Consider the following 27,297-nt stretch of genomic DNA (forward strand, 5'->3'; position numbering starts at 1 on the left):
ATCTTTTTACACTTTCAAAAATAAAAAATAAATATTTACCGTTTATTTTTATCTTATACTTATTTTCCAAGAATTGGAAAAATACCCAATCTCGGTTGAGCCCACTAGTAAGCATAATAGAAGCAAAGACCTATAAAATGTTTGAACTCCAACATCATGAAAAATGTCAAAGGGGTTGGCTATTAGAACTAAAACTATTGATGATGGTCCTTGGATCAAAGTCAATCTTTTTTGTATCTGTTTTATTCATTCAAAATTATAATATTGTATAAATTAATATTTTTGTTCCACCTTTGATTTAAATTTTTTTAAAATAACACGAATCAAACATATGCGACTATAACAAAATTTTTTAATTTTTTTACTTAGAAAATCATAATTAATAAGACTGATGTTTTATAATACAAAAATGACAATAAATATTTTAATTGAAATCATTATAATACAAATGTTTTTAATTTTCTGGGCTTTGGTTGTTCCATGTTGGTTAGGCTTTAAAAATGGATAATATGCTAATTGTTTTATTATCATGACGAGCGGGCATTTGGTCTAGTGGTATGATTCTCGCTTTGGGTGCGAGAGGTCCCGAGTTCGATTCTCGGAATGCCCCTTAAATTATTTTTTGTATGTTTTTTTGATCTTGTCTTGTAACAAAGCAAAGTATTGACATGCCTCAGTAAAAAATTCAAACAAGTTTCATTACAGTAACAAAAATGAACTCCAATGAAGAAATCAGCAAAGAACTAATGGGAGAAGACCTTATAAACACGTTGAGGAACCTTCCGAAATATAGCCAACATGAGATCCAAGTAAAGAGGGAGTTGAACCAACACAAAAAACGACACTGGCAAACATGTCACAGCATATATGAGATAAACTGAGGATTTCATTCCATCTTCAATGATGAAGAAATGTCCTGCACAAAACGAGACCAATATTGATGCTATAGATGTCCAAAGTGAAGTCATTCCCATGAGAAGCTTCTTTGGTAAGTCCATAGCAACATCCTTTTCTTGGAACCTTGATGTGAGTATTGAAAGAAACAAAACAAGGGCTGTCACTGAGGAGCACAGTGCCACAAGTGATGCCACAGCGAAGACTTTGAAAGCAGGTTGTCCACTCAACACTGGCACACCAGTTACCTCATTGGCACCACCTGGTATTGCTGTTGAGGTTGTGAATGCTACTGTTGCAACAAGTGCTGCAACTAGTGAGCATGACTCTGAGGTCTTGGACAGCCATTTCCTTCCCTCTCTCACGAGTGGTTGGTGAGTGATGATGAAAACCTGTTTAGCTGTTTGTCCCTTGTTGTTGTAACGTGCATAGAAATTTGGTGGCATGGAATTCTTAACAAGCTGAAAAGGCACAAATAAATTATGAGCAAAGGAAAGTGGAAACTTAAATTTATTTACCCCGTCTATAATTTGAACTTTTGAAACCAAAGGCTAAAAGTTAAACTCAACCAAACTATTAGTTGGAGGGAAATGACTATGCTAATTTGTAAAGATTTCCAATTTTTTCCTCACATTTATCCTCGTTAGAGGTAATCTTGTCCGAGACATTGTTGTAAACATGTCTAAAATGATTTTGCTAAGGAATTAATAAATAAATTTCCTTATCAAAAATTATGATGAAAGTACTTTAGTAATGATTTTTCATAATAGTTTTCAATCACAAGATAACATTCTAATATTATTAGGATTGAAATGAAGAATATTTACCTTGTACCACTTATATTCCCACTGCATTTGCATGGCATCACCAGGGACACGCCAAGGTCTATGTTCCCTATACATGGCAGCAAGGTGCAATGCACTGTTACCTTGATTGTCTATGTGACAAAATGCACTTTCCTTTACCAAATTCCTCTTTGCCAGCAGCTTGTACACACGAGGCTGCCTGTTCTCTATAGCCAAAAGAACAACATTCTTGTTGTCAGAATCTACATCATGGATGGCCACTGGGAAGGTATCTAGGACCTTCTCCACCATTTCATTTACTCCCATCTTTGCTGCAATTAAAATTGGTGACACACTTCTCTTTTTCTCAATAGTTTTTTTGTTCACGTGACTATCTTTGTTTTCCATATCATTGTCATGCTGAAGAACAAAAGAGCTTTTTCCAGTATAGTCATACTTGTACAGAGAAGCTCTCTCAATCAATTCATCCATCACTAGCTTAGCCCAAATGTGTTTCTCCTTCCTTCGTTGGATTTTTCCTATCCAAGATGCTCCTGTACGTGTGTCACTCAATTTAGAGAAGTTAACATAGAAATTGGTTGTTTATATTATATTAGTCCACTAAACCTCATAATTAGTCCATCTCATCTGCATGTTCATTGTATGACAATGAAATGATACATGGTGAATTGGTGATGTACGTGTGCTTACCCACTCCAAAAAGTATTAGCAAAGCCTTCATCATAATGGTCAGAAATCGGATCAGCACTTCCCAATTCGGAGGGAATCGGTAGAGTTTATTTTCTTTCTTTGCTCGCTCTTGCACTGTGTAAAATAATATAGAATGTGTTAGACTATGGGTATATTCAGAACACCCAAAAATTGACCATTTTCACGAACAGCTAGCATTCATGCATGCCGCATTATAGTAACTAGTAAGTGAAAAGAAAATGGGGAGGTAGAAATTGCATCAGCTAGGAGTACAAATAAGAGTTTGCTAATAAAATATTAATCATTATAATGAATGCAGCACTTAAAATTCCATAATAGTTTATAAACTCTAATTTATGTTTAGAGTCAGAGGGTAGCACTAAAATCATGGTTTTACAAGAGGAAATGAAGGGTTTTACCAAAGTTAATGGGGGATGATTTTGGGAGATTCTCTTCATCATCAGTTCCAGCATTACTATCCTTTGTACCTATTGCTGCAACCCAGCATAACAGACTGAAGAGTTATATTGGCTGGCCATGTACATGAAATAGGTAAACCAAACTAAATACATGAAACACGATTCGCGCACTTATAGCTTTAACTGCATTCTTCAACAAATTTAAGAAGCTGAAGCATGTTCTGTAGTTCATTGCATAGTTAAAATGTGTATCTTCTCCATTACTACTTAGGTCCTCTGTCTCTTCCTTCAACTCATTCACAAGCAAACCTGCCATAACCGTTTGTCAGAAATATACAAGAGAGACTACAAAACTACTATATATGTATAATGAAACTCAATCCTCTGTGACCAGTAGGTATGATGAAAAATGTTATTATCTATACTATGTATAAATCATAAATTTTCAAAAAAATTATTTTTCCAAAAATGCCTTTGATATTTTTTGGGGGTTGAATACTAACCTTTAATTCAACTAATTATTGATCTCTCTTTTTTTTGTTCATTGTTAGGTTTTTTTTATTAAGAGAAAATGCATGTTTTGAATAGAAACAGATTTTACGTAAAATAAATTATAATTGAATGAAATAAAAACTTCAAACTTAGAAAATTATATAGCAAAAAACTAGATGGGAATAAGTATTAATCTTACAATTATAGATCATACGATCCAAAAACTCCATCCGCGTGCTGCTTTTAAAACAATTTGGCTTCATAGCAAGAATATGAAGAGGTGATAACCCATCCTGATTGACAGCATCCGCAAGATTTGGGTACATCCGAATTATTTGAAGTGCCAAACCTACAAAAAATTCATCAAACTTCAGCCAACATACATAAAAACTGAAACTATTTTAGCATAAAACAAATTGCACCATATGAGAGTGGCACTAACCAAAGTATTCATTAGAGATGGTAGAGTGAAGAATAGTGTCCCCGTTGCTCTTAATACATGGCGAGTAATCATCTTTGTTTTGTAGGTGACCATGGAGACAATAAAATGCATCTTTGGTACCATGAATTGCTGCCAGGTAAAGAGGGGTCTCATCTTTAAAATTGCGACACAAAATGAGTTTGGGGTCTCTTTTGGCTATAGTGTTGCAAATGTCCACTTTCCCAAGCTCTGCGGCTAGATGCAAAGGAGTGTTTCCCTTTGAGTTTGGTATATTTAGGATTGCAAGAGAGACATCTTCATTAATGTTCTCAAGAAGGGTGGTCAAAAAAATGGTTTGGCCCACATAGACAGCGATGTGTAAAACACTGTCTTCTGCTTTTGTGACTTTAGTTTCCAACGCTCGAGGGTTGTTCTTGCAGACCTCTAGCACTTCTTTCCATTGCCCCTTCATGGCATAGTTAAACAAACTTTCAATCTCAACTACCTCCACCATTTTTCAAGAGCTAGCTATAGCTATTTATTTCTCTCAAGATCGATCAATGTTTCGATAAACATTAATAACCACTTGGTTTACGTGCATATATCCATGTATGTCCAATAAAGCGCCAAACATGCATTGTGTTATATACTACCACTTTGGCAGATTATTATATGGTTTATATGCATCTTCAGAAAATTGCATGCATGTTAGAGTAAGCTGAAAGAGGAAGCAAAGAAATTATATATATAACAATTGAATCACCTAGGAGGCAAATGGAACCCCCAAAAGGCAATCAGAATGTGGAATGAACAAGTAAGTGCCGAAAGTATGAAAGATACATAACAGATTTTTAGTTTTATATTTCCTGTACAGTACTCGGAGCTAACTCAACTAATTAAGAAACATGCAACATGGGATATATATATATCTTTTGTCGCCCGTGGACATTTTCTTTCTATGCAAGATAAGCATTTTCTTGATGTTGAAGGAGATTTGATTCCAATATACCTCGATAAGGCCAAAAGGTTTAATGGCAAAAGGCATCATGTTCTTTTTCCCTAAGCTAGAAAATCTGATCTTTTGATGCCAACCAGGGTGTATACACATCCACACCATTTGCTGAAAGGGAGAGATAAATGTAAACGAGTGATGTAATAAAAAAATTTAAAGAAAAAAAAATACACGGGTATTAAGTATGTGTAAAGAATTAGAGTGTACACAATAAATTAAAAATAATTTAAAGTATAAAATATGTTAAATTATATACTTTTGTAATTTAAAATATTCTTTAAGAAAATAAAGAAGAAAATTCCCCCTTTAATGAAATAAAACACCAATATACACGGAAGGTAAAACTGAAGTCGTCCTTCTTAAATAAAATAATATTTTTTTTTAAAAAAAATGTCATACACACACACTCACACACACAGACATATATATATATATATATAATTCATAAAAAATTCGATATATTAGATAACTTAAGGATTAGATTTTATCAGATTTATATTTTGAAAAAAAATATTAATCAGATTAAGTTCAAAAGACCTAATGAATTCTTACCATGATAGGAGACAGATATATGAGGACCTAGTTCAATCTTTAGGTCTGATCTTAACCTTTTATAAACCTAAGGAAAAACAATAAATAAGGGTTCCTACATATATATGTATTTTAAAATATAAATATATATTACATATAAAATATTTAAATTTATACTCGTAAATATATATATATATATATATATATATACAAAATATTACATACATGAGATTAATTTTTGTAGAAATTAAAATTTTGTTATTTTTAATGTTTGAATAAGTTAAAAAAAAAAAGGAAATGAAAGAGTTTTGATAGAGTTAGAAAATTGAAAATATTTTGTTTTCTCGCATTAAAGTTGTCTGGCTTTTTTTTTTTCCTCTTTAATCATGGTTCCTTGTGCAATCGCACCCAAAAAACAACCCTCAAAACCGACCTAATGTTTTTTTATTTCTTTGCATACATCACATAAAAACGTCTATTTGGTACACATGAAAGCTCGAACAAGATAAAAGTAAATAAATACATATCATTTGGTGTTCAAGAACAAGCTTTGAAATATGAACTTACAGGATATACCTTATTATTGTTTAATGACAATCTAAAATATTTGGGATTCATGGATACCCCACTGCCATGCAGGTCTCCCAAAATAGTCTATCTTCGGATTCATTCACAATAACTTGATCAATCCTTATTTCTGCTTCATCTTCTAAAGCTGTAACTTCATTGCCACAAAATTCAGCAAATCCTTGATCATCTTCACCATCCTTAGGTAGGCCACAAGTACTAGTTGTTGTGTCACAGCTACATGACTCTGCATCATCCTCATTATCATCACTGATAGCTATGCTGCTGGGACACACACTAAAGAAGCCATAGTCATCTTCAGAATCTGCACTATCCTCAGTTAGTAACAAAGCCGAAACATCCATAGTACTACTATTCATTTCTTCTTCACAGGAAAATGGGCAGCAAAATTTGTTTCTTGTTCTTAATTAGGAATATTTTTTAAGGATGAGAGGCTGCAGCTTACTTTACTACTCTATTCATTTATGGTATTAATTGTAAGCTGGTCATGTATCTATGTATTGTTCACAATTATTGGTAGATCTTTTGCTGGCATGCGTCGCTATTGATGTCATTTCTTGTCAAACGAAAAATTGTTGCAATTGGTTGTTGGTTGACATATATCCCAAATTGATGGTGAGTTTCATGGTCCATCCACTTCATTATTTGTAAGACTTAATTATATATCCTAATATCCTTATCCTTTATTAAGTGCCAATACTTTGCCTTGAATGTGTTTTAATTTAGGATAGAATCTATCCATATGGTCATTAGATTGTACCTTTTCAATGGTGCAATTATGGTAGAGTTGTATAATTAATTCATTTTTTGTGAGTTTTACAATAGGTAAATATTCTTATATAACTGTCAGGTCAGTTACTATTCCAATAGTGAAACTACGTAAAAACCCGATTATTAAGTTTAGTAACTCCCCAAACAATTTTTAAGGAAATTGCAATGTTCAAGGTTTAGTTGATGAATAGCAAATTAATGTTCTTACATGTGTTGTAACGCATACTAGCTAGGATCTGCCGACGCTTGTTATATACATATATATATCACAACTCACATCAGAGCATATTATGAAGTGTGATGGCACTGGCTCTAATTATTGGAGTTGTAACGTCACTGGCATATATGTACAAGAAGTTTCTTTTGCTTTTCCCTGGACACCAACCAACCGTAAACTATAGTGCGGCAAATGTGAGGGTTATATATTAAACAATACAAAAATAATGCCGACATATTTTTAAATCTTTTAATACGTCCTTAATTTATTTTACGTTTAATTAGATTCTTATAGTTTCATCATATATTTTTTAATCCTTATAATTTTAAAATGAATTTTATAAAATTTATAGTTTACATTTTAATTATCTTTTAATCTCTATAGTTTGAAAATGATTTTTTTAATTTTTATAATTTATATTTAATTCTCTTTTAATTCCTAAAAGTAATATTTTTAATCCTATACTTTATATTTTAAATCTATTTTAGTATTTACCATCAAAATATGAATAATATTATCAATTACAATTAACTACAAAAATATTAACAATTAATTCGTATCTAATTTATCGTAAAATAAATTATAATAATAAATAGTTAATAATTTATAACTAATTATTTTTATATTTTTTTGTAATAAAAATTAAAAGATAATTAAAATACAAATTATAGGGGTTAAAAAGATCTCTTTTAGATTATAGGGATTAAAAAATCACTTTCAAACTATAATGACTAAAAGGTACGAATCGTTAAACTATAGGGAACCAAATGAATAATTTAACCTTTATTTTATCTACTTTTATAATTGTGTTTTGTTAATTAAAAAAAATAATAGTTAATGTTATCTCTTGTCTAAGATAAGGACATAATTAGAAAAATAATAACTAATATTATTTTAAACTTTAAAATAATATGCAGGCAAAAGCAATTTTTTCCAGAGTGATAGTTAATAACAAAATCCATACCTCGTAAAAAAATATTTTGATGTGATTGAAATAGCTAGACCTTAGTTTTTGTTTGGAGTCTCAAAATAATGACCATCAAAAGAAGGTGAGCAATATATGTAGATATATCTCTACGTTTGTTGCTTGAAATTGGAGGGGTTATGCATTTTTGCTTCCACATTTTTGCAGGATGGATCTGTGTACCTAATATTCCTGTGAAATAGAACAGTCTTCTCTGAAACACACAACACACTTCACAGTGTGCAACTTCAATTGTATGTGCCCCCGCAAAATGCATGTTTTATATACATTTTGGTAAAGAAAGTGTGTACATGTAATAAGTATGTTATGTCACTGTGAAAGGGAATATTTCCTGACATAGATCCAAGATCAATTGAGCCCATGGGACATGGCTGACAAACTGATGGGTTACAGCACAGAAGTCCAAGTTATTTTTATTAATTAAAATTACCAATCACTTTATCTTTATATTATCTTCCATTAATAAAAAAAAAATAATGGACTAATTTTCATATATCTATAATTATAAAAGTATTTTAACTATTAATTTTTATTTAATATTTGTCATTTATGCATTTCATTGTCCAAAACATACTTATTAATTTATACAATACAAACCTATTTTTCAAAAAAAAAAAAAGGTTGAGTCATATTTTCCTATCTGAGGTAGAAGAGATTATTCCAAGTGCCCTTTTTTTCCCACTGATATAATGCTCTTATCTTAAAAAAAAAGTTTATTTCTTTATTAAGCCAATTTGACTTTAGGAAAACGCAAGATTATCTTACTTCCGCGTTCATGTGGCATATTGGTTGAATGTGAGATGAAATCCAATGTATATTTTTCCTTTAATAGGAAAATCCAAAGTATAGTTGCGATATCTAAATGATAAAATGAATATATCAAGGCTGCTAAAATTCTAAATCAAGTATTGACCCCACATTATCGAATCAAGCGGAAGAAAAAAACAAAATAAGAGTAATATTTAGTAATATAATTTTTTTAAGATTATAATTTGAGTAAATATTTTTTATTCATATTTAAGTAAATAATCTATGCATTAACAATATAATTTTTTTTGTAATTTATATTGTTATCCAAACTGTTATATGTTATAAATTTAGTAATTTTTACAAAAATTATTATAAAAAACACATCAACGATAGTTTTTAATTAGCTAAAAATATTTACATCAATATTACATAAAAAAATCTTATAGCAATATACCTAAATTTTTTAAGATATTTATAATATTGTTCAATTTTAAACTATCATATTTAAAACTTATTCATTTTTTTATCTTAGCAAACTGAAATGGTTGCTTATTGATCAAACAATAAATTTAAAAAATAAAAAAGGACATTATTTTTTTTATAAAAAAAGTACTAAATTCGAAAAACTGTGTCCGAAACGGTGATGATAACAAAGGTATCAACCGTCATAACTAACTGTTCCCACGCAATCAACCAAACAAAAATAACCTCTCCTCAGAATAATTTCCAATATCATTTTCATTTTCTCTTTGCATGGCACTGTTTCGTTCTGACTTGATCAATGTTTCAGTTCCATGGGCAAGAACAAAAAAGTTGAACAACAAAACAAAGTAATAATTGTAGAATTCAAGGTTTCAATGTACTGCAATTCATGTGAAAGAACCGTTGCCAAAGTCATCTCCAAGTGCAAAGGTACGAATTCATAACTTCTTCTCTTAATTTTTTGTTTTTGTTAATTTTTTACCCTGGAACTAGATAATAGTTGTGTAACTACTACGCTTTTGTTAGGAGTGGAAAAGTTCATTACCGACATGAACGAACACCGGGTGGTGGTGACGGGTCGTATTGATCCCATGAAAGTATTTAAAAAACTAAAGAAGAAAACGGGAAAGAAAGTGGAGATTGTGTCTAACATGGATGAAGAGCCAAACGATGAGTCGGATAAACTTGTTATGATGCATCAGTTCGCACCGGAAAATGATAGTTGCATAAAGACCGAAACCATCATGATGTTCAGTGATGAGAACCCAAATGCATGTGTAGTAATGTAGGGGGTTATTAGAGAGTTTCAATTATTTATATCATTCTTTGATATCATGCATGTTGTGTTTGTAAGATCATCCTGTTCTCTACGACTTAGAGTCAAATAAATTGACACCATATACGTGATACTGCATAAGATCAAATCATTTTAGTCTATCACTTACTTTTTTATCATGTTCATATATGTACCTACCTCAAATATATTATATATCTCAAAATCAAGGGAGGCAACTTTTGTCGTCCCATTTTGATGATAAAAAATAATCAGTAAGCCTTAAATAAAAATTGTTGTAGCAACATTAAATAACAAATTCCTTGTTGTTTACTTTTGAATGAAAATAATATTGATATAAAATATTTATCAATTTTATTGATGATTAATCTATATTTAAAAATTTTATTGATACTTTTAATGAGATTTTTTGTTTTAATTATATTTTTTCATCTCAGACTCGAATGAGACTTTCCTTAAGAAAATCTAACATAATTCTACTAGGACAAATAACTTGTTGCTTTACTTGTTAATTTGCTATATTGCTAATGAGATTTAAGTTTTTAAAATTAGATTGCAACATCTCTCACTCTTTTAAGTGAGAAATTTTTTATTTTTATTTTTCCATAATGAAAAGAATAAATCTTGAATAATAAATTTTAAATGAATAATTAATATTAAAATATAAAAGTCATGTAACTTTTAAACAATTAAGCTTTGATGTTAATCATTTATATACGATTTTATGATTAAAGAATTGTGTTTCTTACTCTCAAATAAAAATGACTCTTCTACTCAATATATTATATCTTCATATATTAACAATTCAGAAATTGCATAGAAGAATGTTCGTGGACAATAGGCATGCTATGGTTAATACATAAGCAGATAAAAGGAGATAAAAAGAGAACCTTATTTAGTTTGCAAGAGAAAATATGAAATATATATATATATATATATAGAGCAAGGGAGGAAAAGAAAGATAAAATAAAATCTCATGAAAATCCAATCCACAAAATATAAAAGTTATAAATAATTTTTCCTCTTCTCCAACTGCTCACAATTGGAAGGAGATAAAAATTGGAGGAGAAAGATTTTAGTGTCCTTATCGCTGGCTTTACCTCCAATTTTTTAAATGAGTGAGATGAATAACTCAAAAAAATAAAATTAAATGAGATAAAATTAAAGATATTTCTCATTTTTTTTTCCTGACTTCCTCAAACCAAACACCTATTAGATTAGATGAACTCCATGAGATTATGCAACAATTGAAGCATTTATTACTTTCATTTGAACTAGTTGCAAATGACACCTTGATGAATAAAGTGATTGAACATAAATGATTAATGTATTAAAGTTAAGGTTGAATCGTTCGAGTAATATTATAATTTTATTCTTTAACAAAAATAATTATTGATTAGACTTTATTTATTTCTTGGTCGAACTCTAGATTAATTAGAATATTTTTTCCTTATGAATCAAAAGGTTAAGATTCAAAAAAATGACATCTTAATTTTTAAAAAAAATTATAAACTCTCAATATTCAGAATTAAATTAAACCTCAATTAATTGAAACAGAAACAGGTGAATTCTCCTAAATCTTTATTCATTCACCAAACTCATGTAGCTTTTTTTTCTTCTTTTTTTCCTGCATTGAAGGATGGGTTGTCCACTTGTCCTCCTCATGTTCTTAATTTACGTGTGCAAACTTTTAGCCGCGCAGGCGCACCAGATTAGCACCAAACTGAACATTAAGCTATAGGCACCGCACATTCATAGTGCACTTTGTAAAACCACAGTGTGAATTCTTTTTTTATGCAGGGTGTATTTGCGTGATAACGTCATCATGTCATACGTATAACTTGGGAATGCGTTTAAGGTTAAGAAAAACTTCTAGCCTTGGTAAGAATTTATAAATTGCCTATTAATAAGAAATTTTTGAACTTGAATCCAAGTTATACAATTATCGTGAACAAAAAAGGTGACTAGGACAAAATAATCGTGAAGGATTTCATAGGTATAATGTCAGCATAGAAATATATCCATTATGTAATAACTTTACACATAATGACTCAAGTAAAAACTACAAAGATAAAATAATAACTAATTTCATGATCTATTTTGGTCCAGTTTGAAATATGTTAATTACAACTTATGAGATCATTGGAGAATTATCTTTAATATTTATTTGCAAATGAATTGATCATGTCAATAAATAAAAAAACGCCTTTTTTTAAATTTAATCAGGTCACTGATAAATAGAGTCCAAGATAAAATAAGAGGAGAGACCAAGACAATGATGCCTCTTAATTTGTGAGATCCTCGTAATATTTTCATCATTTTTGTTTAGTTTAGACCATATCAGAAAGGCTACTCTTTTGCACTTAAAGAAAAGTTTAACATTTTTCTCTTTTATAACTAGTCGTTTTACTATATGACAATCTACATCATACACTTCAAAATTTCACAATATTACATTACTTTTTCATATTACACATGGTGAATCATGTTATACTTTGTACATCGTGTGAAGTGAAAAATTGAACCCCTTAATATTTCTATGACATGACCTCTAGTGCCTCTCTTGTTTGTCCTAGTACATTGAACACTGTTGCTGCTATGTGAGATGGTGTAAGACCGGCTAAAGACAATTGGTCAGCAGGTGATCCATGATCGATATAACGATCCGGAAGAACTATTGGCCGCCACTGCATAGATATCATGCAAAGCTTATGAGTTTTGGGCAGCTAGTAAAATGTTCATAGAAACTTCAAAGATGCAAAATACTAATAGTTCACAATGAAAAATTTGTTTGGTTTCCTACCTTCAATTTGCCATCTAGAAGGCCATCAAGGGCCATGAACTGAGCAACATGAGAACCAAATCCTCCAATTGATCCTTCTTCAACTGTGATTAAAACCTCATGTGATTTTGCCAGGCTGCGAATCAGGGACCGATCCAGTGGTTTGCAGAAACGTGCATCAGCAACTGTTAAGCGCAAGCCATGACATTCCACTAAGGAAGCTGCAGCCAAACAGTTCTGAACAGCTGATCCATAGCCCAAGAGAGCCACTCTTTCCCCTTCAATCAATATCCTACCTTTCCCAATCTGATACAATATCATAACAAAAACATCAAATGGATATGCAAAACTATTCCTAATAGTCTCCATGAGGATGTGTATGGGGATATAATTCTAACTTTACCTCAAGAGGAGTTCCTTTATTTCCAGTTGGTAGCTGAACACCAATGCCATTTCCCCTTGGGTATCGAAAACAACTAGGTCGATCATTAATGGCTGCTGCGGTGGCAACCATGTGGAAAAGGTCGGCTTCATCAGAAGGAGCCATCACCACCATGTTAGGCAGGCATGCCATAAATGTGACATCAAAAGAACCACAATGTGTGGGACCATCTGCTCCAACTAATCCAGCCCTGTCCATTGCAAATCTTACAGGCAGCTTCTGCAAATCCACATCATGCACCACCTGTGGAATGGACATGGAACACATGCTTTGAGCCCTGATTTTTAAGTTAATGTTATGGTGGTATATTGATCATTTCTTGACCACTAAAATTCATTGTCTTATCAAGTATGATCATAGAGCAGAAATTTTTCCTGCGAAAGGAGATAGTTATCCTACCTGGTCATAAGCCCTCTGCATGAATGATGAGTAAATTGCACAGAAAGGTTTAAGACCTTCACAAGCCAGACCTGCAGCAAATGTAACAGCATGCTGTTCTGCTATCCCCACATCAAAGCATCTTGTTGGGAAACGGCGATGGAAGAGATTCATGCCAGTTCCACCTCCCATAGCAGCATGGATTGCAACAACGTCTTTGTCAGCTTCGGCTTCTGCAATCAAAGCCTCAGCAAAGTATGTTGTGTAAGACTGAGTGGTAGCCTTGGATTTGAATTGCTTTCCAGTTGGTGGGTCAAACTTGGTAACCCCTGCAAAATCAAACCAAGTCATATATATCCATGACGAATACAGCAAGTCAAAGCCAAAATGTGATATATTTGTTTTATGAATTAAGTTGATGAAAATTTAGTAATTCTTCCTTTACCATGGTATTTGTCTGCTGCCTTTTCTGCATAGGGGTATCCACGGCCTTTTTCAGTGATAACATGAATCAATACAGGACCGGTTGTTTTAGTACTTTTAACTTCGTTGAGGATGGCAACAAGATCATCTATGTTATGACCATCAACAGGACCAATATAGTAGAGTCCAAGCTCTTCAAAAAGTGATGATCCAGAACCACTGATCATGCCACGAGCATACTCGTCAACTTTTGCAGCCAATTCATGCATAGGACCTCCAATTCGTTTAGTAACTCCCTATGAAATATCATCAAGATTCAGTATCAATAATACTTTGTGGCTGCAAATACCTCATTGAGAAACTCATGAACTTGTATCACTCACCTTGGCAACCTCTCTCAATTCTCTAAGAGGCCTATTTGATTGTAATCTACTGAGAGCGCTACTCAAGGCTCCTACAGGTGGTATGGGTCCATCAAGAGTAGCAGTTGGTAAAGAAACCTGCTTGTTGTCATTTAGAATAACAATCATGTCAGAATCAAGATATCCAGCATTGTTCATGGCTTCATAAGCTTGCCCTGCTGTCATGGCACCATCGCCTATAACAGCAACCACGTTATTCTTTCTTCCCTTCAGATCCCTCCCAACAGCCATTCCTGTTGATTCAATAAAACTTCAAAAAGTTAAAGCCAAATCACAAACTCCCATTGTTAAACAGGAAAGAACAAACTCATACTACCACCTTCCAATTATATCATTCATGTAATATTTTGAGTTGAATTTCTATGCATCATCAATGTAAAAATCTTTACACAGTCAGACAATCAGAAAAGATGATAAGTACGACTTTTAAGATAATTATCATAGAAGTCAATAAATTTGATCGTACATGACAATTTGTGATTGGATGTTTACTCATATTTTATTTAATTGAAAGTTGAAAGGCAGAGAGCAGACAGAAGAGAAGGAGTACCAAGTCCTGCCGAAATGGTGGTGGAGCTGTGACCAGTGCCAAAACAATCAAATTCACTCTCAGAACGTTTGGTGAAGCCAGATAAGCCATTTGTCTGCCTCATGGTATGCATCTGGTCCCTTCTACCGGTGAGTATCTTATGCGGGTAAGACTGCAAATTCATACAAGGTTGTCCAATTTAGTTTAGAACAAGTAAAGCAAAAAGCAGCAAGGAAGTTGAAAACCAACCTGGTGACCAACGTCCCACAGTATCTTGTCCTGAGGGGCATTGAAGACATAGTGAAGTGCAACAGTGAGTTCCACCACACCAAGGCTTGAGCCCAAATGGCCCCCAGTTCTAGAAACACTGAAAATAACATCAGAACGCAGTTCATCCGCGAGTTGTTTCAGCTCCTGCATCAATAAATCAATATCGACCCTTTTTCACATAACCATTAATATTATTAGGTAGATGGATGGGTTGGAGCTACCTTGGCAGAGAGATTCTTCATATGAATAGGATAGTTGACGGTGTCTAGTAGGGGAGTTGGCGGTCGGTGGGAATAATACTCTCCACTCTCGGAGAGGGATGCATATACCCCACATGGCCTTTTCTTCATCTAAATATGCAAAGCCATTCATTAATTGGGGAATAAACAACAGGGTAGTTAGATACAAAAATGGTAATAACCTGGTGGAGGCGGTGAGCGTGGGCGAGGAAATGGAGACCCCATTGAGAGTGAGAGGGAAGAGGAAGTAACTTCCCGAGAGTGCGGTATGATGAGAGAGCGGAGAGATCCATGGAGGCGCTGACAGATTGTATTGTGGGGGTCCAACAAATAAGTAGGAAGGAGGTGCTGGTCTTGTGTTGTGCCATTGGACCACGTCACCGCAAATCATAAGTGGATAGATTCATTGGATAGACGGATAATCAGTATGCCTTTTTCTTTGTCCCTTTCCTTAGATCTCATCGTCTTCTTCCAAAATAATATTATGCTTAATGAGATCTTTGATTTATATTTCACATTTAACTAATTTTTTCACTGGATTAGTTTATTTGTAGATCAAGTAGTACCTTCCATCACAACTCTATCTTCAAATCAAAAATCAAATTTCAATCCTTCAAGACAAGGTGTCTAAAAAGGAGTCAAACTGAAATTCTTAGTAAGTAATCAAACCTTTGTCTAGTGAGGCAACGAGGCAAGGTTGACTACCCTATGTTGACCTCTAGTCAACGTGGCTACGTAAGAATTTACCTTGCTCCTATAAAAGTTCACTCCACTCGCCCAATTAGCACTACTTACACTAGACGATTGACTAAAATCCCATTAATATGCACGGACAAAAAAAGTACAGCTAATCAAGAAGAAAAAGAGTAAAGAGTATTAACCAAGAATTTTCATTTTTTTAAAAGAATAACAAAGTATAAAACCAATAAATACATAGTAACATAGGATCTAGATCACACTAAACCTAGGATTCTCTATGTTACTATGATTGATAAATTAATATTTACTTTTTAGCATTATTATGACCAATGCCAAGTCGTGCACTCTTGCCACTTGCTAAACCAGGATATTGGTGCTCTCAAAACTCCCAGCCGAAATAGATAACGAATTCGAAATTTAGTGTATGATCAGACTTTTTTCTAAAAAATTTCCAATAGCACTGACTGTAAAAAAAAAATACATCATCATCGAATAACAAAGAATCATATATAATACATTTGAGTTTGATAATAATCTCTTGAAATTCATGCCAGGCTGATTTCTTATTAGTTAATAGTATAAAATCTTTTTATAAAATTAGTACATATCTATTAAACTCTTTAATTCCTTAAAAACAAACTCAACAAAACACATTTAAAAAACCTTAAAATTTGAGAATCTTGTTTTTTATATAAAATAAGGAAAAAGTAGCTTAAAAATAACTAAATGACGTAACTCGAAAAAAAAAAAAAAGAAAACTGCACACTTGAGAACTCTTTGGACACTCATCGGCGTAAACAAAACTTTGAATTAAGAAATACTTTCTATTTTAATTTTAAAACTCTCCCTTTAAACTTTAACTTTGAAGTAGCGTTTAAGCTATAAAGATGGACCAAACATGTTATAAAGACATGATTCATGAACAAGTATCCAAAAATTTGTAAACTGATGAAAAAGTCATCCAAAATGACACAAGTCAAACTACCTTCTGATGGGTTGTCACCTACCGAATACTAATATAAACATCACAGACTTGGCTTAGCTACATTTTTGTATCTTTCAAAATGTCAAAGTTTTAGATACAGTGTGTGGTCACAGGAAAAACCGAATTGACCACCTTCCAATCTCTGCTTGCTCGCAAATCAGCGTGGACTGCAGAAGGAAAGAACTAATCAAAGACTGATTTCAATTCCAATGAGGCTTAAAATAAAAATCCGTTTGTAATCCTACAAGATATCATTTATTCAAACAGAAAAATAGTGCTTGCTTCAAAAATATAAAAGGCATTTGAACTTCAAGGCAAACCAATCTATAAAATATACATGTCCGATTTCAGCACATGAATTTCCTGAAGAGTGATTAATGTACAACCTTCTGACAAAATATTCATTACTAATATATTAACAGTACAATTTAACTTAAAAAAGAGTTAATTATTAGTGCTTAGCCTCAGAAGGAAACAGAAATGACACTTGTTAGTTTGTTTATTTAAATGTTTTACATTTACTACTAAAAAGCCCCAACTATCAAGTGCTGTAGTCTCTAATGTTTGAGATTAAGTACTTAAGTTAATGAGCCTGATTCTAAAATCAAAAGTACAAGAATGAATTAATGATATATTCATCTCTACTGTTGAGGAGCCTTATTTGTTATTATGTGACCCTACTACCTGATTATATTTCCAGAATTCTAACTGCTTCGAAGTCTTAAAGATTGTATTTTAACTAACAGAAATTTGATGTAACTAGAATTGCAATTATACCATACATTCAATCAATAAATATACTCATAAAATTCATACATGTATCACCGTGAATGAGACCTTGAAGGACTGCAATCATTGTCCCTAGGACTCTCGGATCTGCGGGGTGTCTGATCCTTCTTGTCATTAGGACTCCGACCATTCTCCCTGAGACGAGGGGACTTCTTGTAGTCCTTCCCACCACTGGGAGAGAGAGACCTAGAATAAGATCTTGATCGCTCAGGAGAATAATAATCATCCCTACCCCTGCCATCCCTATATGTCATCATGTCAGTGAGGATTCTCAATTATCCAAACCAAAGTTAATAAAAATAGCTAAAACAACACAATTACATATACTACACATTAAAAAGGGAGAGAATGCCAACCATAAGCATCTCATAAATCAATAGATATCTGAATATGTGCAACTACAAGTCTACAACAAAATACACAGATAATTAAGCACACAATCACTCAAACCAAAATTTTAATTTGTTTCATATGTGATAACTAATACTTACTTCCTCTTCAAAATCTAATTAGCCAAAATATGACCTGTGCCTGTACCTTTCTTTCCATAGTTTCTGGACAAATATATGACACTTGGATCCAAACACTGAGAGTTATGAATGATGTACTGCAAGATCAGCATCTGGTAACTTCATAGCTCTCTTTGTTCCAACTTTCTAAAATCACAACTATCATTCTTGCACAATGTCATCATATCTCTACCCGTATAAACTTTGGCTTCCATTCTTTGAAGATGTAATTTTCTTTGGCCAACTATAAGCTTTATATTCTTTCTTAACTGGGATAGTATACGCAAAACAAGATATTAAACTAAATAAGATCTTCCTCACAGAAAATTTATACAAGGGAATCGGAAAAGAGTACTCATTTGAACCATTTCTTCAGCCACAAATCAAATACCACAAAGTAGGGAAAGCCCATGCCACTGGCACAAAAAGGCAATTTTCATATGGATATTTCTTATGGAGTCTTTGATAGCTACATAAGCAAGTAGCGCATCACTTTAAGCCTCTTTACTCATTAATCTTTATTAATCCATCTTTAAAGTCTTCCAATTTCACTTTATTATCTGCATAAAGAAGACCATAAGCAGATATCATTCAATTCATTAAAACACATTAAAGGACTGTTGTCAAGGTCAAATGATTTGAAGCTGTTCTAATTATACTCTAGCAGAACAAGGGAATGGCACAATTATCAACATCAACATAAATCAGCTAGCCACTTTGAATGTCTAGCAGTATAGAAACACTATTAAACACATGTACATTATACTGTACGTTAGTAAGCCAAACTTAACCAACTCAGTAGTGATCTACTATAAGGGAGAATTTCAATAAGATTAAGGACATGACTGAAACTTGACAACAAAACAACAAAAATGAAATGAATGAAATACATCTATTACACACACTAAAAGACGGTAGTTTCATTCCATTGTGCAACATAAACAGCTTAAAAGTAAGGTAGAAGGCACCAACACCATTTACAATAATAAAGAAGACATCCGGTTCAAAGAGAAATTTAAGGTATATTTTACAGATAATGTATTACTCAAAAGGCCTGAAACAGATTCAGGTCGGTAAGAATATCATATAATATAACTTCATCAGACAAATAAGTTGCAACAGAAACATGAAATCTATAAAATAATAGTGAGATAAAATCAGCTACCATCTACCAAACTCTGATTGGGTGGTTTTTATTTACACAAAGAAAACAGGAAAAGGGTACAAACAGCGGATCTACTTTCACCACCTACAGCCCTCTGAGCAACTTTGATCATAAATCATAATTCAACCAAACATCTCATTAGTACATCATTCACTTGTGGTGATTAGAAACCTGTCATTGCATCTCAAATAAAAAAGCTCACGGCTTAGCAAATTCAAGTATTTTCTGAAGCACTATAAATAATATTCCAGTACCTAAATACTATGAAATGTAGCACCACCATCATTATAGTGAAAACTAGGCCTTAATTCATACATGATGCCCAAAAATTATGGCATTGCTCAATAATAAAATTTGGACCTTTTCAAAATGAAAACTAATCAGCTATTTATTGTGTTCATACCTTGAATCATCCCTAGCTGGTGATGGAGACCGAGAATAGGCTGCAAAAATAGCATGTATGATTACATAAAAAAACAAGGAAGAGCTTCGAGTATAAAGATTAAACCCAAAAGAAAAACATAAAATTATTACAACATGAAAGTGAAATAGAGATGAGTAGTTAAACTGACATCGGGGTCGTGGGGATCTAGTACGATTCCTCCTTCTACCACCTCCATGTCGACCACTTACAACAGAAACACAAAAGAAAGGTTCAACTTTAAAAAGTCCATCGAAGTAGATTTCCAATATTGCAAAACTGAAATCAATTAGCAAATCAAACTAGTCACACCTTCCTCGAGTATTAACACGCATTTCTTGAGAAGTTTTCCTATTTTCCTCAGCAAAAACAATCCTTATTTCACGTCCACCAATGATAGTATGATTGAGATGTTGCTTTGCCTCAGCTGCATCTTCACCATACCGATATTTCACAAATCCAAAGCCTCGAGGCTCACTACAAAATCAATTCAATTAAATTTCAAAGTTGTGAAAGCAAAATGCATTTAAAAAAGCAATGTATAAGATAGGTGAGCAACAAGCCTAGCAGCAGGTTGTATTGATAGTAAAGAAGAAATACCCAGTGTAGTAATTTTTAGGTAGATAAACATCCTTCACAGGACCATAGCGCTCAAATGGGATCCTAAGATCCTCAGGCCTGCAATACAAATCGAAAATTTCAGTTTGATTTCTTTAATTCCTTCACATTCAATAAATGTAACAGAGTGCCACGAAATAGAAGAAAGAGAACATCAAGCAAGTACACAGCCACTGCAGAAAAATTATTTATCCGTTCCCAATGAGGATATGCATTGAAATATCACTATTATGTCGAACCACTTATCATACATGAGTGTGTTCTTTTCCAAAAAAAAACACCTATTGACAAAATAGGGAAGAATCCTGTTTCTTCAAGATTGCATCATTTAATGAGGTATAATAATAATAACAACAAGTAACACGCAAAGAAATGAGTAACAGGTGTCAAGTGTTGGAAGACTTTTTGTTCCAACTACTTCCTTTTATCATCTAGACCAGTTTTATTACATGCATACTGAGCAATGCAATGCAATGCGATAGTGGAAAGAAGGAATTAAAGAAAGTGAGAAAGGAGATGACCTGGCATCAAGGGGGAGATTGCGAACAAGCAAGCCGGAAGGAAGAGGTGAGCGGCGGTCTCTGTAAGACCTGCTGTCACCGTAGCGATCGTCGACATAGCGCTTCCGTCCGCGCGGTGCCGGTGGGCTTCTGCTTCGCCGCCGGGGGCTATAGCTTCTGCTCCGGCTACGATACCTTCCCATTCCTCCTTCTGCCACACAAACAAACCCTAGTTTGCTTTCCGAGAAGACACAATTAAAACCCTAACCCAAGGGAGCGAAGCGATACGACAATACGAAGCCACCAACGTTGAGATAAATAAATAAATAAATATATATATATATATATATATATATATATATATATATATATATATATATATAGTTGCTTCCTTCAATTCGACCCGCTCCGGTTTAGTTGACTGACCTTTTGCGGGTCGAATTAAATCCGGGTAATGTTAGCTTAGGCCCATTTTATGACACTGCTTTTCTGAAGTCTTGCTTCACGCCCTACACTTAGTTGTTATCAACCTTTTAAATTTATTGACAAAAAATAATAATCAAAATTATGACAAAATACAAATAACAAGTTATTAAAAATTCAATCATTATTTTAGTTGATAAATATAATCAGAAAAAAAAATTATAATTATACCATGTTTGCTGCAAATGATTGTCGTGGAACAAATTGTCAATTGCAAAGGAGATTGGTGGGATGGATTTTTGTAACCTGTGGTTTCAATTTGGCTGGTGGAAGTTTATGTCTGACCGCTACACTATGGTAACGAGGATTTTCAAAGCTAGCTACTTTCTTAGTGGGGATTTTTTGGTTGACTTACTTTTTTTTTAATGTTAGGCTCAAGCCCATTCCATGACAGCCCGGTTAGTACTTAGTAGTTACCAACCCTTTTAAATTTATTGACAAAAAATAGTAATCTATAATTTATAACTATTATAAAGAAAATAATATCATTTGTTATCATTTTTTTTTTACATTTTTACCATCAGCTATTATAAATTACTATAACATTTTATTTTAACTTCTATTGATAGTTATATCTTGCAAAACAAGTTACACTCAACTAGATAACTTTTAAGTTAATTTGATTTCTTTGATTTGTAGGATTATAATTTTATTTCTTTCTTTTCCAATTTTGATGGAAAGTATTGTAATTAATCAAGAGAAAAGGCCACCGTCAAAGGTGTATATTTATGAAAAAAGTTGAAAGAAGATCTGGGATGTATTTGGTTTCTATTTTTAAAAATTGTTTTTAGTTTTTCAAAAATAAAGAACATAGCTACATAGACTAATTAAATATCTCACTACATGCAACGCCATTTTAGATGATTCACATCCTTGAACTAGAACCACAAAATAAAAGAAGGGAATGGGAATGTTTTTTCTAATTATTTCTATTTTTATTTTTAAAACTAATTTTTAAACAATTTTTAAAACATAATAAATTTTGGACGACAAATTAATTATTGAGTAGTGTAGAATTTTTTTTAAAAAAAGTTTTTGAAATTAAAGAGTGAGAAAGAAATCAAACAAAACCTTATTATTTATTTCATAAAAAGTAAATTGCAATGCTTTCAGCTACTATAATTGAATTCATTCAACTCATATTGCATTTTTCAAATACACTTACCTTATACTAATAATCATTAATTACAGGATAGATGTTTCAAAATAATCAAGATACCATTTAAACCAATAACTTCGTAAATTAATTAATAGAATACCAATATTTAGAGATAAGATTTTTAACAAATAAATATCTTTTAGCCAAACACGTACTATAAATACCACCCAACTCGTCTTGTTTTTGCATGTACACTGTTAGTATCATAACTTTGTTTTTAACTTTTGGTGGGACTATTTCATTGTTCTTGTGTTACTCGTTTTTCGAGTGCATATTGCTATTGAAGAAAGTGGGCAATTGAGGAGCACAAGGATGTTGATAGTGGAGAAGCCAATAGGATTCAGGGTTTGCAAGAGCCCTTCATTCAACATGAGAAGGATGCTGCTGCCTGTAAAGATGTTGAATCTAATACAACAGTGGAAAATGGATCTATCGGAATGGTGTTGTTGCTGTTTGTGGTTCTTTCTCATTTGGAACTTGTATAAGTATCTTCAAGCTTTCTCAAAATTCTATATATAATCTGTAAAGCCATGGAGTTTTTTTAATTTTTTAAGTGACAAACAGTATAGTGAAGTATGGTGCATGGCTCAAGAAAGAAAATTTCTGAAATCACTGTTCACTAAATGTCTCTTTCATTTTTTCTGTTGGTTTTCTGGGTTAGGACCAAACCAAAATTACACCCAAAAATCAAAAGAAAAAAAAAAGGGTTGTATGTTTAGCTCAAATTATTATTTTGGCAGGTGGGCTATTCAGCTCCCACTCAAGCGGCTATCAGGGAAGATCTTAATCTATCTCTTGCTGAGGTTAGTATTTTAATTTCTTCTTCTTATTGACAAATGATTTATACCATATTATCTGAATTAAAGACAACTACTATTGTTTTGTGGGGAATTGCAGTTTTCTATGTTCGGTTCTTTAGTAACCATTGGTGCAACGCTTGGGGCTATAACGAGTGGCCGGATTACAGATTTCATTGGCCGGAAAGGGGTATTTGAAATATAAATTCTAGATTAATTTATGCACTTTATAAGGCCTTTCAGTATTCATAAGCCTTGATTTTTAATGACAAACAGGCGATGAGAATGTCAACAGGATTTTGCATAACAGGATGGCTAGCTGTTTTCTTCTCAAAGGCATGCATCTTCTGCACAGAACAAATTCATCTTTAGAAAAATGTTGAAAAATGGAAAAGAGGTCTCAGTTGTGTTATTCTATCAACTGCAGGATCCTTACTCACTTGACCTGGGAAGATTTTTCACAGGATATGGAATTGGAGTTATCTCATTCGTGGTAAGTGGCAACTAACTACAACATTATAACCATAAAAAAATTTGTTTGCTTTTGTTCAAAAAGTTGCTTCTTGATGATAATATTTCAAAGTTGTAACAAAATACCAAAATGGAACAGGTGCCTGTATATATAGCTGAAATAGCACCCAAAAATCTTCGTGGTGGACTTGCAACAACAAATCAGGTGGGGGACTAACAAGAATTATCATGTTTGTTTCTTTGACTAAAAGTTAAGTATCATTGAGATGCATTTTGACCTTGACTCTAATTGTTCTGCAGCTTATGATTGTTATTGGATCATCAATCTCATTCTTATTAGGAAGTTTCTTAAGTTGGAGACAGCTAGCACTAGCAGGTAAGTTATAATATTAGCTTTGGTTGTTGCTTTTTAACCAGTTATGGAGGAAAAGGTCTGACTGCTGTCTTGGCTTGAACATTGAAGGGCTTGTGCCTTGCATTTCATTGCTGATTGGTTTGCACTTTATCCCAGAGTCTCCTAGATGGCTGGTAAACATTTAGAGTCTAAAGCGAAACATTTCTTTTGGTTTCTTTTTCCAAATAAACTAAAAATAATTTTACTTTCAGGCAAAGGTTGGCCTCAAGAAAGAATTTCAAGTAGCTTTAAGAAAACTCGGGAAAAGATGTTGATGTATCTCAAGAAGCTGATGAAATTCTTGTACTTCCCAAGCTCCCTTAACTGATTGAGCATCTTTAAAATGTTCCCTAATCAATTTGACATGCTTGATAAGCTGAGCCGACTTGTTTTTTGTGAACAGGATTATATTGAAACTCTACAAAGCCTTCCTAAAACTAAGTTTCTGGCTCTGTTCCAAAGCAAACATGTGCGATCAGTAGTTGTAAGTAACATACTTTTCTAGCATAAGTTCAATCAGAGAATGCGAGTAATCGGATATTTCTAACAGTTTGTAATGATTTCAGATTGGAGTTGGATTAATGGTATGCCAACAATCTGTTGGAATTAATGGTATTGGATTTTATACAGCTGAGACTTTTGTAAGGGAGGAGTTGAATGAGAGGTTGGAAACTTGGAGACGAGCTCTAGAAACACATGGCTTTCGCCTAAGAAGAAGCAAATCGGAGTATATGAAATGTAAGTTCAACAAAAGAAGGAGGGTTTCTAACTCAGGTGAAAATAGGAGACCATATTATCTCTCAAGTCACACGGTTTAAATATCTTGGGTCTGTAATACAGGATGATGGGGAAATTGAAGGGGATGTGAATCATCGCATTCAAGCAGGATGGATGAAATGGAGAAAAGCATCGGGGGTGTTATGTGATGCAAAGGTACCGATCAAGCTAAAGGGAAAGTTTTATCGGACTGCGGTAAGACCGGCGATTTTGTACGGAACAGAATGTTGGACGGTCAAGAGCCAACATGAGAATAAAGTAGGTGTAGCGGAGATGAGGATGTTGCGGTGGATGTGTGGTAAGATTCGACAGGATAAAATTAGAAACGAAGCTATTAGAGAGAGGGTTGGAGTAGCGCCTATTGTAGAAAAGATGGTGGAAAATAGACTTAGGTGGTTTGGGCATGTAGAGAGAAGACCGGTAGACTCTGTAGTGAGGAGAGTAGACCAGATGGAGAGAAGACAAACTATTCGAGGCAGAGGAAGACCCAAAAAGACTATAAGAGAGGTTATAAAAAAGGATCTCAAACTTAATGATTTGGATAGAAGTATGGTACTTGATAGAACATTATGGTGGAAGTTGATCCATGTAGCCAACCCCACCTAGTGGGATAAGGCGTTGTTGTTGTTGTTGTTGTTGAGACTTTTGTAGCAGCTGGTAAGTAAGAAAAAAACGCATGCTGATTTTGAGGTCTTGAAGTAGCTCTTTGTTCTGTTTTATTCATTCCCGTACTACTTGATTTACAGGACTTTCTTCAGGAAAAATTGGTAGCATAGCATACGCTTGTATGCAGGTAGTTAATCCCTCTAAGGATTTCACAGACGATAATCATATATGATAGTATAATATAACCTTAATTCTCTGTTTAAACTTCATCTAATAAAATGAATGGCAGGTTCCATTCACTGTATTGGGAGCCATGTTGATGGATAAGTCTGGAAGAAGACCACTTATAATGGTAGATCTATTTTTCAAGCATTTGAATTTTTAATAATGTCATCTAAAAGAAGTAAGGGGAATAAGAGCTTTGATGCCTAATAGCAAGTGCCTGTATGCATGTAGGCTTCAGCAAGTGGGACATTTTTAGGCTGCTTTATTACAGGAGTTGCTTTCTTTCTCAAGGCAAGCTTTTAATAATCATTTTTTCTCCATATATTAAGTGTGCATAACTCAATTCTAAAATTTTGCTTTATGATTCCATGGATCAGGATCAGAGCTTATTGCTTGATTGTGTACCAATATTGGCAGTTGCCAGCGTGCTGGTGAGTCTTCTTCTAAGGATGTTGTTAGGGTCACTGAGTAGTTAATTGTGTAATTTTTAAACTCAAAGTCCAGTTTAACCTGAAAATCCATCACCTTTTTGGCACTACTTGTAATCAGATCTACGTAGGGGCGTTTTCAATTGGAATGGGACCGGTTCCTTGGGTAATAATGTCTGAGGTATGAGTCATTTGGCAAAACACATTTGAATGGTTTTGAGCACTATTTTGGCATATCTTTATGAGCTTTTTTTTCTTCTTTTCCTGTTGATGGTGTTCGATAGGAAAATTCAAGCAATGTTCTAATACTAGTTTTCACATTGCAGATCTTTCTCATACACGTTAAGGGAACTGCAGGGAGCTTGGTGGTTTTGGTGAATTGGCTAGGAGCTTGGGTAGTTTCATATACTTTCAACTTTCTAATGAGCTGGAGTTCTCTTGGTAATAATTGGTAACGTATATTTCAAATCACTTTATTTTTGTATGCTGGATTTTCCCTTTTGACTATTCTTTTCGTAGCAAAGTTACTCCCAGAAACCAAAGGAAAAACACTGGAAGAAGTTCAGGCATGCATCAATTCATAGAAGGAAAAAAAGAGAAACAAAGCTTGGATGGATAAATTCAGCAATTGCCTCCAAATGTTGTTCCCAAATCTCAGTCCGTGCCAAAAATTTCCAGCAGGAGGATCATGTGCAATTACTACTAGTCAAATTCTTTTAGATTAATTTGAAACAATGGTTAGGATCTGCATTGCCAAGTAATGCATAAAAAAACATAATGGGATTTACGTGCAGATGAATTGTATTAATGTGACAAATAGCAGTTGATATGTATCCATTTTTATATTGTTAGCCTAATGGTTAAAAAAATTCACATTCTTCAAGCATTTTCCTGCGCAAAGAAACTATCTTAGCCATTACTTTAATCATGGTCT

At 33.3% G+C, this 27,297-nt stretch overlaps 4 protein-coding genes, 1 non-coding gene and 1 pseudogene across 8 annotated transcripts; 3 read left to right on the forward strand and 3 right to left on the reverse strand.

The window, feature by feature from the left end:
- The first annotated feature begins 538 nt into the window (after positions 1-538).
- TRNAP-UGG (transfer RNA proline (anticodon UGG)) lies at positions 539-610 on the forward strand. The gene has a single exon. It is a non-coding gene; the product is annotated as a tRNA-Pro (tRNA).
- Positions 551-6,313, reverse strand: LOC100526875 (ankyrin repeat-containing protein). Of its 3 annotated transcripts, XM_041016847.1 has the most exons (9): positions 5,842-6,313; positions 4,732-4,842; positions 3,744-4,188; positions 3,501-3,650; positions 2,981-3,118; positions 2,810-2,884; positions 2,391-2,504; positions 1,722-2,233; positions 678-1,355 (listed from the first exon to the last, which is right to left on the reverse strand). In XM_041016847.1, the coding sequence occupies exons 1-9, from the start codon at positions 5,881-5,883 to the stop codon at positions 744-746; spliced, it is 2,199 nt and encodes a 732-aa protein (XP_040872781.1). In that variant the 5' UTR covers positions 5,884-6,313; the 3' UTR covers positions 678-743. The 3 variants fall into 3 exon arrangements, with proteins under 3 accessions (NP_001235364.2, XP_040872781.1, XP_040872782.1); XM_041016848.1 differs by having other exon boundaries at positions 3,744-4,842; positions 5,842-5,880; NM_001248435.3 differs by lacking the exon at positions 5,842-6,313 and having other exon boundaries at positions 551-1,355; positions 3,744-4,904.
- A 3,057-nt stretch (positions 6,314-9,370) lies between these two features.
- On the forward strand, positions 9,371-9,847 carry LOC100816330 (heavy metal-associated isoprenylated plant protein 19). The gene is made up of 2 exons (XM_003528608.1): positions 9,371-9,488; positions 9,585-9,847. Exons 1-2 carry the CDS (start codon positions 9,371-9,373, stop codon positions 9,845-9,847), a joined length of 381 nt encoding a protein of 126 aa, XP_003528656.1.
- A 2,542-nt stretch (positions 9,848-12,389) lies between these two features.
- Positions 12,390-15,630, reverse strand: DXS1 (1-deoxy-D-xylulose 5-phosphate synthase 1). Its single transcript, NM_001249141.1, is given in 10 exon segments — positions 12,390-12,539; positions 12,656-12,940; positions 13,038-13,319; positions 13,476-13,783; positions 13,900-14,173; positions 14,261-14,532; positions 14,850-15,000; positions 15,078-15,242; positions 15,320-15,448; positions 15,520-15,630. Coding segments are annotated over 10 exon segments (2,127 nt in total).
- A 1,279-nt stretch (positions 15,631-16,909) lies between these two features.
- On the reverse strand, positions 16,910-21,354 carry LOC100795738 (RNA recognition motif-containing protein). Of its 2 annotated transcripts, none has more exons than NM_001317522.2 (7): positions 21,045-21,334; positions 20,506-20,583; positions 20,218-20,382; positions 20,057-20,112; positions 19,888-19,927; positions 17,838-18,053; positions 16,910-17,188 (listed from the first exon to the last, which is right to left on the reverse strand). In NM_001317522.2, the coding sequence occupies exons 1-6, from the start codon at positions 21,224-21,226 to the stop codon at positions 17,843-17,845; spliced, it is 732 nt and encodes a 243-aa protein (NP_001304451.2). In that variant the 5' UTR covers positions 21,227-21,334; the 3' UTR covers positions 16,910-17,188; positions 17,838-17,842. The 2 variants fall into 2 exon arrangements, with proteins under 2 accessions (NP_001304451.2, XP_025984851.1); XM_026129066.2 differs by having other exon boundaries at positions 16,964-17,188; positions 17,838-18,044; positions 21,045-21,354.
- LOC100816850 (sugar transporter ERD6-like 16) lies at positions 22,956-27,065 on the forward strand (annotated as a pseudogene).

The sequence above is a fragment of the Glycine max genome, chromosome 7 (genome assembly GCF_000004515.6).
Source record: "Glycine max cultivar Williams 82 chromosome 7, Glycine_max_v4.0, whole genome shotgun sequence".
NCBI lineage: Eukaryota > Viridiplantae > Streptophyta > Magnoliopsida > Fabales > Fabaceae > Glycine > Glycine max.